Genomic DNA, 16,587 nt, shown 5'->3' with positions numbered 1-16,587 from the left:
AAAAACTGAAAAACTCTATGAGCGAGTATGCTAACAGAAATTAAAAAAAAAATTGGCGAGGACGCATCAGCTCCGCCTAAAGGTCATTACGCGATAACGTAGTGGGTTAGTCTTTCCACTGTGAGCAGTTTGACATCTTTGAGCGCATTTTTTCTTTTTCATTTGTTTAATTTACTTAACTGATCAGTTACACACTGCATATTTTCTTAATTATCATAATCAAGCTTTGGCTTTTCATTCTGAACATTTTAACACATTTGAACCAACTTTTTCATTTTTCATTTCTGTAAGTAATGAATTAATTAGAATGATTTCATTAACTCGTCACCATTTATCACACACTCATCAATCATCAATCACTAGGACCACAAATTACCAGGATATGGTTTTTTTTTTTTTACGTAGCCCCTAGTTATTTCCGACACGCGGTGCCGATTACTAAACTATGCCGACGGCTTTTCGGCCGAACGAGCTGCATACGCTAACGCGTAAAATGAGTAGAACACAAAAAACCCCACGAAAGCGCACACTCATAGGGAAAAAAAATGGGTATAAATCTTAAAACTGGAAGAACAAGTTCTTTCCCGGGCAGAAGTACGGTGGCGAAGTTCTGCATAATGTGTCTTGAAAAGCACTTCGGAAATGTCCTTATTAATTCATGCTTAAAGCTACATGTGCGCGGCCATGTTAACGCGATGAACAAAATTATAATTCCTACTTCTTTTCATTCCTGAGTGTCTGGAGAGATTCGACTGGAGCCATGTAACGGCCCTTCCCTTGCAAATTTTTTTAGACAGTCTACAGACTGTCCATAACATCTGTCTATAAAGTATATAGACTCTATAGACAAGCCCTAACGAACAGTCTATAGGCAATAAAAACCCTATAGACAGTCTATGGACAATCTATTGATTTATGGCCATACACTTTTAGTAGACTTTTGTCTATAGACAGTCTATAGGCTGTGAAAAGACAAATATATCTAAAGAAAGGCAATATAGTCTATAAGAAGTCTATAGACTGTTTACAGACAATTTTATAAGGGTTCAGCTTAACTAAAGCTGCGGATCCGTCGTCTCCTAAGTGTTACGGTGTTCGGCTTCATTAGAGCGCCTATAGGCGGAAAGCCATTGCGCAAGGCGATCGCAACACGTGAAAATCCCCTCACGTGGCTACAGTCCGGTCTCCTATAGAGAACGCTGGCGTAAAACGATTCGGATCCATGACGTAAGACGCTCGCCGTCTACGCCTCGCCGTCTACAGCGATTACGTGCAAAGTGAGACTGAAAGGCGTCTCATTACGCGCGCGAAAAAAAAAAGCACAGTCACGGTCGATGTGGCATCTGCTTTCGGCTAGTGCGACGTCGACAGTAATGTCGCCGCGCCTACGTTAACTATTCGGGTAGTTACTGATTCGTAGATTGTGAAGTTAACAACTGCTGCCACCAATTTGGCAAACATATTTTTTACACGGAAAAAATCTACCCGTGCCCTAGAAGGTTTGAACTACAAAGAAAGCACGCATGCTTTTCGATGCAATTATGGAGTACTGAGGGTGGATCAGCTTTATGAAAACAATCTTGCGATTTATAAATGAAGAAGAACCGTGATAATTTTTGTACAAACATATGTGATCCTATATCCAAATTTTGAGCTGAGGAAAAAGCAATACAGGCTACCAAAGTTGAGAAAAAATTATGTTGGGCAAAGCCTACAATCCCAAATGCCCATGCTTTTGAACAAAGATAAGCATCTTGTTACAGTAATTGAACTGCACCCATCACTTGGTGTATAATCAAGCGGACACTGATCGAAACGTAGAACAAAATGCTTCGAATTAAAACTGTCATTAACGTCAAAAAAATACGCTTAGCTTTATGAGTGCTTATTACTGTTGTATTTTTTATTTTTTATTTGTATCTTTGAGTGCAGAAAACAATTTCATCTGTACCGCGCTGTTTCCCCCGTGTACAGGTTGTATGGAACCCTGAACCTAGTCAGATGCAAAGAAGCACCTTTTGTTCGAGGTGCTTTAGTTTCTGTATGAGGAAACTAAGAATAAACTTCAACTTCGACCGAGAACATTCGTTTTGGTTTGCCGGTAACTTAAAAGAAAGTCTAAACCATCTACCCCACAAGGTAAAAAACCAAAAAGCTTTGCTTTTTAGGATAGAGTATAGATTTCTTTAGGCATGGCCAGTGACACATATAGCTCAGAAGCGCCACAGGACCCTTTTTTGGCAAGCAGCCAAAGACGCATTTTCTCTACAAGCCGATATCGTGAACACAGTATCAGTGTCGGGGTGCTCTCAAAGGTTTTGTCTTAACGGGTCACGAATCTCGAAGGCTCAGTGACGTTCCCTGCAATGAAAAGTTCGTCGCATGTACAAAGTGACGCCTACGCTTTTCTGGAATGCGATGAGCTATGAAGAGCGTCAGTATACTCCATCCCATTTCACAACTGTTTGCCTACTATATTTGTCGGGCACCCTTTAGCGACACGTCACTGCTACACGAATACTGACGTTGCCATGGTCGGGATCCTGGTTTGTTGTTACACAAAAAGTACACAGCCCAAAGTTTTGCGCTCTTCAAAGACGACGCAAAACCTTCACGTGTTGAAACATACAAGCCCATGAAGCATCGTGTCCCGGGTGGCACTCACCTACTAAGAGAAACCCCTGACGTGGTGGCTGACACGCGGGCCGGCATTTCGTACATCAATGACCGATTCTCTTACTAACTGTATTTTGACACATCGACCGCAACACATTCAATCGATGTGTTGCATCGCCTATATATATCGCCTGTACCACCTTTATAAAATTTTTAGACAGTCTATAGGCTATAGACTGTAAATAGTTTATAGATAGAAAGTGTATAGTCTATAGATAGGAAGGAAATAATAGTCTATAAGAAGTCTATAGTCTGCCTCTAGACCATTTTTGTAAGAGTTCGTAGCCTATACGCAGAGGCGATGGTGCACGTTTTCGGCAATGCAGGACGACCTCGGCAAAACAGCGCATCGTGACGGCAGCGGTGAGGTTACACATCCCACGAACATTTCTCGGAGGGCAAACTTTTTACAACACCTGGCAGCAATACCTGACACTCAGGCCGCCAACGGCAGGCGTTATTTTTCAGTGCTTTGTTAATAATAATAAATAATAATAAATACTTTATTCACTCCAAAGAAACAATACAAGACGCGGACGCGCCAAAGCCTCAATTGGGCTTGTAGGGCGCCGTCCGGCAGCGGCAACAACCTCTGTTACCAAATCAATTCTTTGTTTTGTGTACATTAAAACATATGCACTAGAGCTGTTCAAGCTCGGCAATAGCATCTCGTAACTGTCTGCGAGTGTTCAAGTTGAAAACATTATCAGGCATCTCATTGAATATACATGGGATATAATATGACCTCATAGACATACCAAAATGAGTTCGCACTGCAGGGACAATATATCGAGAAACTTTTCTTAATGGGATTGGTTTAACGCTGTGGAACCGAAAGTCAGAGTTCCAGAAATATCTGAGTACAGTGATTTGTTTGAACACAATGTCAAAGGAAGGCAGACCTGAAGAAAGGAATACACTTTGCTGTTTATGGGGTATTGAATAGATGACACTCTTAGCCATATTCTTGAGGATACGGTTTATCCTATTTTTCCATGTTGCAGAACAGTTGAAGAAACAGCACATGCCATATCTCAGCAGAGAATACCCCAAAGACTGTGCAATTAAACGTCTTATGGCAAATGGCAGGTAGGCCCTTAGAGCATAGAGCAAGCATGCGACGCCTCTAAGCTTCTTACTGAGGTGTGCCATGTGCGTGTTGACGTCCGTTAGCCCAATGACGAAATTCCCACGCTCACACGTGAATCCATACTGACCACACACTGGAGGATACTGGGAGTCGGGCCAAAACGTGACCTTCTAGTCAATTCTGAATTCCTCGAACGCCTATCCATGCACGGTATGAAGGAAGAACCGCTAATGACCGACGCCCATCTCTTCCTACCAGTGGACACCACTGCCGCCCTCACAAGCTCGCTCGCCTCGTCGGGGAGATAATATGTACGGCGTGAAAGCCTAAGCTCTTTCAATATGCGTGCCGGCGCCACGAAGGCGGAAAATTGGCAGGCCGATTGCTAGCGGAGGGTTCCCTAAAACGCACCGAAACCTGCCGGGGTGATACAACTACCGCCTACGACATATCGCTGGCGTTCGAAGCGTTGCAACACAACAGTTGTGTCTTCCTCCGTCAGGGATCGCCACCGCCTCTGCTATTCTACCGCATTTATTATTTCCCCTTTAGGGCAGTGGGGGAACAGGTCTCTGGAATGCGCATCAACCTGCGGGTATGTTCGAAGCGTGCTCGTCACGTGTGTGTCGCAATCGGCGATGGCGCGAGCGTTGCATTTATGGCTCGCGCGACTCGTGCGCTGTTTGGAATGCAGTAAAGGTGTATTAGCTGGGCTGGCCCATTTTGGCGCGCCGTGTGATAGCCCGGTTCGAGGGCGAACAACCGACTTCACCCACGCCGCGACAGGCGTCGGGAGAAAAAGTGTGGGGGGGGGGGGGGGGGGGGCGGAGCGATCGACTGACGGGGAGTTGCACGTTGTGGCCACTGAACGTGCAATATGGGCGAGTATATCAGAGAAAAATAGCTCTGATATCCGGGGAATGAGGTAAAACTATCGCTGTCTCTGCTCCCCGGGGGAGGAGAACGCAAAGTGCGTTTTAGTGAATGCACTCGAAGCCAGAGAAAGCTTATTAGAGGACAACAGGGGTGAGTTGTCGGAACTAAATCGCTTGCCTTGATTGTAATTGCGAAAAGATCGCCTTCCGCAGCTAGAATTCATGCGGACTAACCGTTCGTCTTGAATAACATTTTAACAGAGTAGAAAACATTTTATGTCTACATTTTTCCTCTCCAAAATCCGCATTCACCGAGACTATACTCTGAGCTTCTACGAGCATAAGCTTCTATGAGACGTTGGTGTCAATAATTTTCTGCACAAGTAGCCCCCGGTGTTTCCAGTGATTATTTGAATTTTCTCCATTTTACGCCTCAACGCTGTATTTGAAACAGGAGATGTTCCTGCAGGTGCGCCAGAGTTTCAGGCTATAGGTAGAGCGTAGAAGGCATACGCATCGCACACACGTAGCAAAAGTTAGACGCTAAGCATTTTTACTCCGCCCTTTGGAACCTGTGCTCTGCTTCGATGAGGTTAAGGAAACTGTCGCTGGGACGTATTCGAGCTGAAAGCCAGATGACTATACTGGGACATCGGGCGAGGTAACAAAGCCTACGAAAATGCCGCCTCTCCTACAGCTCAAGGAAAGAAAAAAAAAACAAATTTCCCACGTTCCAATTTCCCACGCCACCCCCCGCTAACGGTTTTGCAGAAACTAGCGCTGATAGGGCAGCCGCTAGACTGGCGAAAGAGATTGCATAGTTTCGCAGCGACTGATTTTAAGGTTAACTGACCTGGCGGGATCGTAGGAACATCGGAGTTGGACTCGAACCAATGTGCGACTGACTGTTCGCCGTGAGGTGCGCGGGGGGTGCGAAAACCACACCGTGCGCCTCTTGTTGTACACTCCGGTGTTGTTCTCGAGGCGCCAGCAGATAAAGCAGATGGCAGCTTCAAAAGAAGAAACCGATGTTGCCCACGATGGCATTAATTCATAGAAGCGAAGATTAGGGGCTGGATTTTCGCGCGGTTGGCTTTCCAAGAGAGGATTCGAGCGAATTGCCGAGCGACTAGAGGACTGTCAGAGTGAAACCACTACATAAAACAGGAAAATATACTGCATTCAGAACTGCCGCCCAATTTCTTTAGCATCTACCATATGCAAACTTCTCGAACACATAATCCATAATCATATCTCACAATTCTTGGACAAATGTAATGTTCTAACAAAGTATCAACATGGTTTTCGAAAAGGCTACTCTTCTGTACAGGTGAATATAACCGACGGATTAGTCTTCTGTTTGGGATAGTTTGTTCGTTGAAGAGGAAACGGTGCAACAGGAGATGAGAACACAGAAAGGCATAGCGCAACACGGGACCAGCGCCAACTTACAACTGAGCGCTGCTTTATAAAACACGTGGCGGGGCTAGTTGATTAGGCACTGTTTCTAAGGTAGTAATGTTAGGGTGTGTTTCAATAAACTTTGTTCGAGTCAGCCCCCGTCCTGTCATGCCTGTTTTTATGCTCGTCTTATTTAAGTGCAGCTGAATTACTCTACCATGTAAACTCAGCACTGGTTCAGTGCTTTTCTTTTGCCTTTCTCGGTTCTCGTCCCCTGCTCTGACGCGATTTCTTCAACACTGATGACTTTGGCAAGAAAAACGAAAGCTAGCATGTAGTACACTGCAGCACCATTAGACTAGGAGCACACGGTTCTGCAGTGTTCAAATGACGTCAACAGCGACGTCACTGCAGGCATAGACTGCCTCGTTTTAACCTGCTAGGCACAGTCAGACGCCTGCTGCCTCTCCATGCATGCACGCCACCTGGCGGCGTGGGCACTTGCTGCCCAGTCGCCATCAGCAATCAGGCGGAAGAAAAAGTGGAAAGATGGCCGGGAGAATTAATGTGACGTAACTAAAACAAATGACGTAACCAAACTACCATTTGCGTTGTTCCTAGAATGGCATTACGCTACACGAAGCCCTATTTGGGCTATTACGAAAGAGCGCCTCAGACACGTGTGACTTTGGTTACCACAGCTGTCGTCACTAGACTACCGCGTATCGGGCTCTGTTTGTGTTAAGGCCACCGGTGCTGTTGACGTAGTACGTAGTAGGAAGAAAACTCCTTACTCTGGTTGCAAATGAGAATGAGATTCGAGCTCAACCGGACAGTGGGCGCTGTGATTGAGGCGGAATCTTGTGCGGTCGTGTGATTGAGGCATGCCTTTAAGCGACCCTGCCGCTGTTGCAAGGCCCAGAGAAAAATGCGAAGAAATGGTATTTCGTGTGTTATGTTTTTGTCTAAAAAAGGAGAGTCAACCTGTAGGCGTCACAGGGGGTGCATAGATCGCGAGCCGCACCTCGAGCAGTGTAATAGGGGATGCATGCGCAGCGCAATGGAGGGAGAGAGAAGGAGGACAGCGACATGAGGAGAGGGTATACGTCGTAAATAACGGGCCGAGGGAGGGGAGGGGGGGGGGGGTGTCGTCCCTGGAACAACCTACATTAAATAAATCGTCGGTCATAAAGTTCGCCCGTTGATGGGAGGGAAGTGGCGTCACCAGAACAGAAGCAACTTCACTTCCGGCAAAGTCATCAACACCCACTAATGCTATCGCGCTACCACCACAAACTGCAGTTAATGGTTTATGGTTTATGGGGGTTTAACGTCCCAAAGAGACTCCGGCTACGTGGGACGCCGTAGTGAAGGGCTCCGGAAATTTCGACCACCTGGGGTTCTTTAACGCGCACTGCCATCGCACAGTACACGGGCCTCAAGAATTTCGCCTCCAGAAAAATTCGACCGCCGCGGCCGGGATCGAACCCGCATGTTTCGGGTTAGCAGCCGAGTGCCATAACCACTGAGCCACGGCGGCGGCATATACTGTAGTTAATGGTCAAATGTTTTAGGGGAATCCCCCTAGGTGGAGTATGTCTGTAATAAGGGAGTAATTACTCATTGGCATCCACCTGAGCGCAGCCATACGGCTACAGAGGAAAGCTATACAGCTTTCTCAGAAATTTTGCAGGTAAAAAAAAGTTCGTCCTTGCCTGGGGTTTCCTCTGCAACCGTTTGGCTGCGCTTAGGTGGATGCCAAAGAGTAATTATTCCCTCATTACAAACTGTAGTTAAGCGTCCCTATGAATTCTTTGTGCCTTCTTTTATGCATTGCACGTGTTTGCAGACTTTTAAAACCTCCAAGCTTTGCCTTCACATTGTTTTATATAAAGGAGCTCTAACGGCTGCTGAATACCGCTTTTCGCGAAGGGTCATAGTGTAGCAATGTACCTCTCTGTGCGATACTAATTAATAACAAAATTAATTATTCGCTTAGTGTGTTCGAAATAACCGATATTAGTTCTAACATCCCGGATAATCTATAGCCGTGTTGCTCCTGCGTGTTCAAAGCATACTGTCGCAGTGTACATACCTTGATCATCTTTGTCAGCTACCCCATTGCTCCCCACTTTCGCTTGCAGAGATAGGCGTCATTACGTTATTCCGGGGGACGTAAAGAATCCAATTAGCAAACCGTAGTCAGGGCGGTGTCGCCACACCCACAGTGTGAAACTAGTGCTACCGTCGCTGGCTAGCCCTCCCTCACAAGGCCGTCTATTGCGGCCTGACGAGCGTCCAACGAAGAATTCGCGGGGCGTGGCTGTGTAACGACTCAGCACCTAGTCCGGAACGTAAACCAGAATTCTCTTTGGGTCATCTATAGCTGGTGGGGAGGCATTTCCTCAAAGGTGTCTATAAATGGCGAAACGTACGTAATGAAGAAAACTCGAATGTATAGTTGTCACTTCCGGTCCTAGGAATTATGTGAACGACGGGGAAATTTTTCCCGACGAGGCTTCTAATTAAATCTATGACCTTCTCGCTGAAGTCGTGCTTTAATATGTACACTTTATAACATTTTGTGCCGGAACTAGTATATGTACACTTTATAACACTTTGTGCCGGAACTAGTATATGTACACTTTATAACATTTTCTGCCGGAACTAGTAGCAAGTCATGATTTTAGTGTCATGATTTTAGTATCTGCCTGGGTGAAGAAAGGCGGCGCGCTTTCTGCCCCATTTTCGACTTGCGCTTTATGTTTTTTCATCGGTCCTTACCTCAGCTCAGCCTTCCATTTTTTACCTTTGATTTGATGCTTCCTCCGCTCGTGAAGGAAAAAGACACCCCCTTCGGGTGACGAAACAGTTGGCCAAATGAAATAGAGAGGGCGCCACTCACGTCCTCGGTGTCCATGATGTTGCAGCACTGCCCGAAAGAGGTGACCCTGTGGTTGCGGTTCATGCGCAGGGTGAACTCGGGCGACGGGATCGAGTAGGAGGTGCAGAAGCCCCGGCACGCGTTGGTCGTGATGTCGAACTCCACGCAGTCCGGGATGCTCACGCGACGGGTGTGCCCTGTGGGAACGATTGATTGAATGATTGATTGATTTATTTATTTATTTATTTATTTATTTATTTATCCATTTGATTTGATTGGATTGGAACTGCACAAGACGGCCTGGTTACCGTACTTGCAAGAACACAAGCCAGTATTCGTGAAGGTGGCGTGAAAATAATGCGGGAAGAAGGATAAAAAAAACAGACATACATAAATGACCAGAGACGGCGAGGCTGAGGTCTCGCACCAAGTGAATACTAGGCACCCTGATATCTTTGGTGTGGAGTTGAGTCTCAGTGTGGCCATCAGCGCTACCTGATTAAAATTTATTGTGTATGATATCTCGTTAGTGGTGTCCAAATGTAATACTAAAATTATCTTGCGCAAAATATACCTTTTCTTGGTTAGCACGTCAGAAAAGTATCCATGCAATCGCCCGTTAGCACACAAGGCAAGAGTGTTAGAAGTGCCTGCAAATATGGCGTCATTCGCAATGAAATTGTAGAGCTGCCTGATTTTACTGCAAGATGTTAATAAAACACTTTACACTTCATAGAAGGCTGTTCATATCAAAGCTGCATGTTTTTCTGCGCGATGAGTGGGTACGAGAGTAAGCCTTTCTCGGGCGAATGGGCTGTGGCGAACTTAGTACGTTGCAAATGGCATTAAGGCTGATGTCATTAAATTTGCGCGTGTACTGCACGAATCTCTTAATCTCTTTAAAACATTGGTGATGGCGGTGAACCGCGCAAAACTATTTACAGCCAAAAATGGAACGAAGACGCTACGCAGAGTGTGCTGTGTTGTGTCTTCGTTCTGTTTTTTATCCGTAAAAAGTTTAGCGTGTTTCGGCATGATGAACAGCCAACTAGGCCCAATTCTCGCGCTTTTAAAACCAAGGGCATTAAGCACTTAATGGCATCACATTTCTTCATGTGGCACCGGTATTAGGCAGAAAGCCTCACGTTCCTTTCTGTACAAGGTTGGTTTTATGTTGCCTTTACTTTGTCTGTACGTTGGCGTTACGTTCGTTTTGAGTTGGCTTTAAGAACTGTAAAGACACGTATGGACCTGCCCGAAGATTGGGCTTCTATCGCGTGCCAGCAAGCGCACCGGTATTTACAGCGCCTTGCACTTTCTGTAACTAGTGCCCGTTTCGCACGTCTCTCATTCGTTCTGTGAATCTAATATCACAAATGATGCACTGCCTGGCAGTTATGTTGAGGTCAGGACGGACAGTTAAGGCTCCATTTTACGCGGAAAGAATAGAAACAAATGAACCCAAGAGGAGCGCTCTGCACCGAGGGCGATTTTTCATGACTTCGCATTTCACAATTCTATCATTCATCTGCATTTAGGGGTAGCGGTAATAGTGTAAATTCTGCTTGTTTCTGGATCTCGACGTTTTTTTTTCCAGTAATGTAAGGGGGGGGGGGGGAGTCTTTAATCTAATCTCTCTCTTTGCACTTCCACTTGCACCACTTGCGGAATCGTCTGCACCGTTAGGTGTGTTTCGGACGTGTCTTTCCGACTGCTGCATGTGTAAGCAAAAATTCACTGGTAGTAAAAACAACCACCTCCGCAAAAATAAAAAAAATCAAAATGGGGGCGAAGAGCGAATTTTTAATCTTTCTTGTTCAAAAATTTTACGCATGTGTCAGTTTTTTGAACGTGGGTTGAAGGAAAAGTTATGACCTCAAAAACGAAGTCTGCGGTGGACGTCCAAACGAACCCCTTAGGTTTTAATTTGATTGTGCGGGCTCAGGTTTCGTTGCGCGCTGTGTAATTCTATTTTCCCGAACGCGTTCGCCCACGACAGAGTGCTGTGCTCGTCTTGTGAAAAAAGCTGGTGCGTCTAAGCTGCCGCGGCTGCGTCTGTAGGATAGTTCCTAAACCACGGAATTAAACACAACGACTCCTAACCGAATTCGTCCCGCATCCTATTCGCCCACATGTACAGAGAGCGTAAGCATCAAATGCAAGTAGTAGTAGTAGTAAGTGTTTGTTAAAAATAATAATAAAAATGGAAGTTAAAAAAATTTTGCTAACCCCGGCATCTGCCATCACTGTGGCGAACGTAAAAAGTTTTGCAGCACAGTTCTCAAATTCCCATTACGGCCTCCCGGTCCTTCGGGAATGATATTTGCTTTGCAAGGTACGAGAATTTAGTCAGAAACGTCACAAAAAAACGAACTGCAGGGTTCGCATCAAGTGCAACATTTTAAACGAATGTCTCTAGGCTGGTCTTTACGTAAGTTTTCGTCCAACGTCGTACCGCCCACGTAGCTACAATGAAAAAGTTTGCAGGTGTTTCAGATTTACGACCACAACGAATTGCAAGCAGGCAGTGGTGGGTAGTGCGATATTATAGCCATGAATTGCTCTGGAAAATGAATTGCGGCGAATCGTGTTAGAAAACTTCATAATGAACGCGTTTTCAATTTCTTCCCTTATGGATATAACTGTGCTGAGTTTATTTGTACTACTAGTTTTATTCCCCGTGCAAACAGACGGGTAAAATTGCGTCTACTTTACCAGCACCGTAGAAAGAAGACTTCAACGAAAATTTCAGGTAACTCGTTCAAGTTATCTTTATACAACCACGTTTCCACAGAAGGAGCGGAGGGGGGGGGGGGGGTAGGGGTTGTATAATTTGCTCTTGAATTAAACCGACCGTTGTGGCACTGTGGCCGAAGCGTACAGGCAAGGCGTGGTAAATCTTAAGAATCAATGAAGCATTTTTTACTGCAACGTGGGAGTATTCATCCAGATGTCGAGACCGGCACAGTCAGTATCCCCGAAGTAAATACTGAACTTCAGACTGTAAAGCTGGCGCAGCTTAAAAATCAGCGCACTATTTAATTGAAAAGGCCCAATTCGAAGAGAGGATATCTTTTAAATGTTAAATATTGTTTAAGTAAATAAAAAGAAACAAAAATCATGCATCGTGGCGACCACCGCGGCACCGTTTCAAAGAGGATCGTCTTGAAATCCGTCCACCTATATTTGTTTCCGAAGAGGAGGTCGCTGGCTGGAATCCCGGTAGTGGCGGCCTCATTTCTACTTAGGCGAAACGAAATATTTTAGAGGGGACACTTAAACTGCGCCTTAAGGGTATGAAGCGGTAGCTAATGTGTTAATGACCATATATGCGGAATTGGTCATTTTATACTTAACTAACGTCATAAATCTTCGGGATTACTCATACAACTCCTGGCGTTGTGGTGCAGCGGTTAAGCGATGTGGCACAGCCCTGCGATATCAGGGGCAGCCACTTGTGGGCTTGAGAGACTCAGGTTGCTGTTCCCGAGCAATCCCTCGCGACCAACCTTTAATTTAACTGTCACGGGCCACGATGGTTAGTCAGCTCACAGTCCGGTGGGCAGGTTGTGATGACGTCACAAGGTTACGTGACCTGCGTGGCCAATCTAGATGACGGAAAGCCAACAGCCACAGAAACCAAGAAGCATAGGGGATGCCTTTTTGTTTCTTTAATTTGGAGTTTTTCATCAACGGGAGGTTAACAAAAGCAGAAGAAAAGTCAAGCACATGCCGTCAGCGGGAACCAAACCCAAGACCTCCGAATTTCAGAGGTCTTGGGTTCGGATCTCACCGGCGGCATGTGGTTGTTTTTATTCTGTTTTTATTGGCTTCAAAATTGTTTTTTTGGGGGGGAGGGGGGAATGGCGCAGTATCTGTCCCACATATCTCAGTGGACACAGGTGAACAACGCCGTAAGAGAAGGGATAAAGAAGGGAGTGAAAGAAGAACGGAAGAAAGAGGTGCCTTAGTGCAGGGCTCCCTTATTGGCTTCCAACTGGTGAAAAACTACAATTTAAAGAAACAAAAACGCATCCCCTATGCACCTTGGTTTCGGTGGCTGTTGGCTTTCAGTCATGTATGCCATAACAAGCACCTCTTTTGTATTCACTTGTGGCCCACCTAGGGGGTTTCTCCGGGAATTTTTCGCTCGCAGCGCCACCGACAAAGACGCTGAATTCTTTGCAGAACGGGAAACTCAAAGCTATCGCGTTAAACACGTCCGCCATGCCAAAGCCTTGGTGCACCGAACCCTATATAGGCCGCATCCGTTCGCTGAAACTGCTTGGCAGCACGGAGGACCGTCGTTTGGTCTGCTTGTTCTGCCCACACGAACGAATGGGAGCAGGGAACGCGAACAAGAAAAATGCTCGAAAGCAGCGCATTTAAATGCTACATTTGCGAGACACTCAAACGAAGAAAAAGCGAGGAGAAGAAAAAGACAACGGCTAGAACCAATCGACGTCATCTGGTCAGTGCTGTTAAAGTTTCTTGACGGAGCTTGAACGAGCCTCGTTGTACAGCCGCGCTCAATTAACGGCTCCGGGGATCACAGGCAGACAACCCACGAAGCAATCGTAAATTTGTGCTCGTAAACGAATTCAGATCAGGGCACAAAGACGCACTAAATAAAAAAAATATATAGAAAGAATGGGAACGTCGCACCGGAGGCTTCCATGGGAGCAGCCTGCTATAAGAGTTTAGTTTAGTTTAGTTTATGGGGGTTTAATTAACGTCCTAAAACGGCTCAGGTTATGAGAGACGCCGTAGTGAAGGGTTCCGGAAGTTTCGACCACCTGGGGTTCTTTAACGTCCACTGACATCGCACAGTACACGGGCCTCTGAGATTTCGCCTCCATCGAAATTCGACCGCCGCGGCCAGGATCGAACCCGCGTCTTTCGGGCCAGAGCCTGCTATAAGACGACTATGGCGTCTCCACCTAAGGTGACGCTTGAGCGCCGTTAGGGAAGGGGATGATGACGGATTTTTACGGCGCAAGTGCATCTGTGGCTACAGAGCGCCATGGCATAAGGTATTTTATTCTACTAAAAGTGAGGTAAACCTTTAACAAAAAGGGTCTATAGACAGTCTATAGACTTCGTCTAGACTATATTGCCTTCCTATAGATATTTATTTTTGTCTACTAATAGCCTATAGACAAAACTCTACTAAAAGTGTATGGCCATAAATCTATACATTGTGTAAATACTGTCAATAGGATTTGTATTGCCTACAGACTGTTCTCTGAGGTTTGTCTATAGATAGTCTATAGACTTTGTATACAGAAGTCTATAGACAGTGTATAGACTGTCTAAAGAAATATTTGTAAGGGAAAGACCCGTTTCCCAAGCACTTCAATAAGCCGAGCACCAGACGAGGGGAAAGCTTGTACCCATTGTATCACCGGTGGTTACCTGGCGGCAGTGGGGATCGATCCCGCACCTGACGCATGCGAGGCGGATGCTCAAATGACTGGGCCGTCGCTGCGGTGCTCCGTTAGGGATCGTGCGTGGAGTTGGAGGTCGAGAGTGATGGAAGGTTGTTGTTAGCTACGGGTGGAACATTAGCCTCGTGCTATTCTGTCGACAATGTGCACGACGGTGACGAGCTCAGCATTAGCAGTCGGTAATTCCATGCCTTGCGTACAGGCAATGAACCTGTGCACATAAAAAACTATTTGGCCTCTTTGTGGAGAGGGGTCAGCGATTACCCCTGGCGTATACTCTTCAGTGCAGACATCTGGTTTGAAAGAAAAGCTTTGCTCAAGTACTTGGAGTTCAAACAGATTTGTCAAGGTGCAGTGCTAGAATCCCGCACCGCCGCCCCACCTGAGGAGCAGCTGTTCAATGTAAACTAACCAGGGGCCTTATTATTTGAGCATTTATCTTGTTTTTATCAATTTATTTGGTGGAGGTGCTATTCGTGTAGATATCAACGTGACATAAGGAAACGAACCCCGCCTCTCCGGCATCAGGTTTGTCTTATCGCGGCGCCGCTGCGCGCGCCGCCCGCCAATAGGGGACATGCAACATTCCGCAAGTGCGCTTTTCCACATAACATGGTGCCCAAGACTAAATGGCTTAACATGCGTTCCGAGCGTAAAGGAAGTAAGAAGGACTAGTTTTTTTTTGTTTGATTCGCCCAAATTACGTTTGTTACACTCTATCCACGCCCTTAACGCCTCTCATGCAGCCCTCGCTGTTTCTTTTTTTTTTTTTAAAGAACTCGGCCATCTTGCCTCTAGAAACATAGTCATGTGGGAAAGCGCACTTGCTGAATTTTTCATATCCCCTATTGTACACGCACTTTCTTCGTCGAGATGGGATCAGCGCCGACATCTCTCGTTGTGGGTGTGCGGAGGTGGGCGGAGCGCGTTGTGCAACTAGGCACCATTGCGGGCGTGCTCCTGTCCCGATCAGCGTGACGTCAACACCCACTGCCAACGCAGCGACCAATGGCAAGGACGAAATGAAATGAAGCTGGATATACTGTTACGTAAGACCGCCCGATCAGGCCCTGGAAAATGACGGGAAGATGCTGAAATGATCCTCTCGAAATGGGAATGATTTTAGCCCAAAGGTTGCAACTGCCGGTGGGCTGATGGCTCCAAGCTCAGACCCGGGCTCTGGCGAATCTTTCAACGACGAATATTTAAGAGATATAAAAAAGATGCACTTTGTAGTTGTATCTCTACTGAAACGTTTCATACGAGTCGCTCGTATGGAATTATGGGAATATGGAGCCCATAAGAGATGGAAATATATATGGGCATGCATACGTTATCTGTACGGATTCTACAAACTTTCCATAAAATTTCTATACAACTTCTATATAATATGCATGACGGCATATGGAGTTTGTAAGCTTCAGTATCGCTTTCCATAGAGTCCATACCGACTCCATATAATCCATATGTAGGTATATGGAATAATGCGACTCGCCTAAGGGAAACTTTCAGTATAGATATGGTTGCGCTTGGGAGAATGGTAATTGTATATACGTTCTGCAGTGCCAGCCTACCTCGGGGACCCTGGATTAAGTCTCTTGAGGGCGGGGTTGAGCAGAGTAACTGAACAACAAATGTGGATGTCGAAAGACACTGCGTGTGGAGCGAATAATAAAAAAAAAACAAGGACCAGGAGCTCCACCAGGTGGCGTTAGTGCACTCACCGACTTTGTGGCACCCGGGCCTCTCCCAGAAATTCGCTGCCACGCCAGTCAGCGCCAGGACGCTGAGGACGATGGCGATGCAGGGTTTCCGAGCCATTAGCTGCGAGCCTACGAGGAAGGGAAGAGGGGCATTCTCATTGTTCCTGTTTCTTCTCTCTTTATACAACCCCTTTCTTTTCTTGCGCACAACTGTAGGGACATTTGCTTTCTTATATACCTTAAGCGGTGGCTGCGTGGTTAGGGCGCTCTTCTACAGAGCCGGAGTTCCAGGGTTCGAACCCCCGACCGCGGTGGCCGCGTTTCGAGAGAGGCGAAAAGCTAAATGCGCCCGTATACTGTGAGACGTCAGTGCACGTTAAAGACCCCCAGGTGGCCGAAATTATTACGGAGACCTCCACTACGGCACCCATTTTTCCTCCCTTCCCTTACGGAGTGGTTGAGCTGTCCACCATGAGGTGCGACAGTCACTGCACGATATCTTTTCCTCAAA

At 46.2% G+C, this 16,587-nt stretch overlaps 1 protein-coding gene across 2 annotated transcripts in view; it reads right to left on the bottom strand.

Annotated features, from left to right (window-relative positions):
- Gpa2 (Glycoprotein hormone alpha 2) overlaps positions 1–16,587 on the bottom strand; it is a 93,881-nt gene that overhangs the window by 2,371 nt on the left and 74,923 nt on the right. For both annotated transcript variants that reach the window (XM_077637941.1, XM_077637940.1), the window contains exons 2-3: positions 16,098–16,205; positions 8,948–9,123 (exon numbers count right to left, since the gene is read on the bottom strand). In XM_077637941.1, coding sequence (XP_077494067.1) covers positions 8,948–9,123; positions 16,098–16,194 — 273 coding nt within the window. In that variant the 5' untranslated portion in view covers positions 16,195–16,205. The remainder of the gene's footprint in view (positions 1–8,947; positions 9,124–16,097; positions 16,206–16,587) is intronic.

Source organism: Amblyomma americanum, chromosome 9 (assembly GCF_052857255.1).
Source record: "Amblyomma americanum isolate KBUSLIRL-KWMA chromosome 9, ASM5285725v1, whole genome shotgun sequence".
Classification (NCBI taxonomy): domain Eukaryota; kingdom Metazoa; phylum Arthropoda; class Arachnida; order Ixodida; family Ixodidae; genus Amblyomma; species Amblyomma americanum.
The sequence above is the reverse complement of the archived record's forward strand: the minus strand, read 5'-3'. Positions and strand labels throughout refer to the sequence as shown.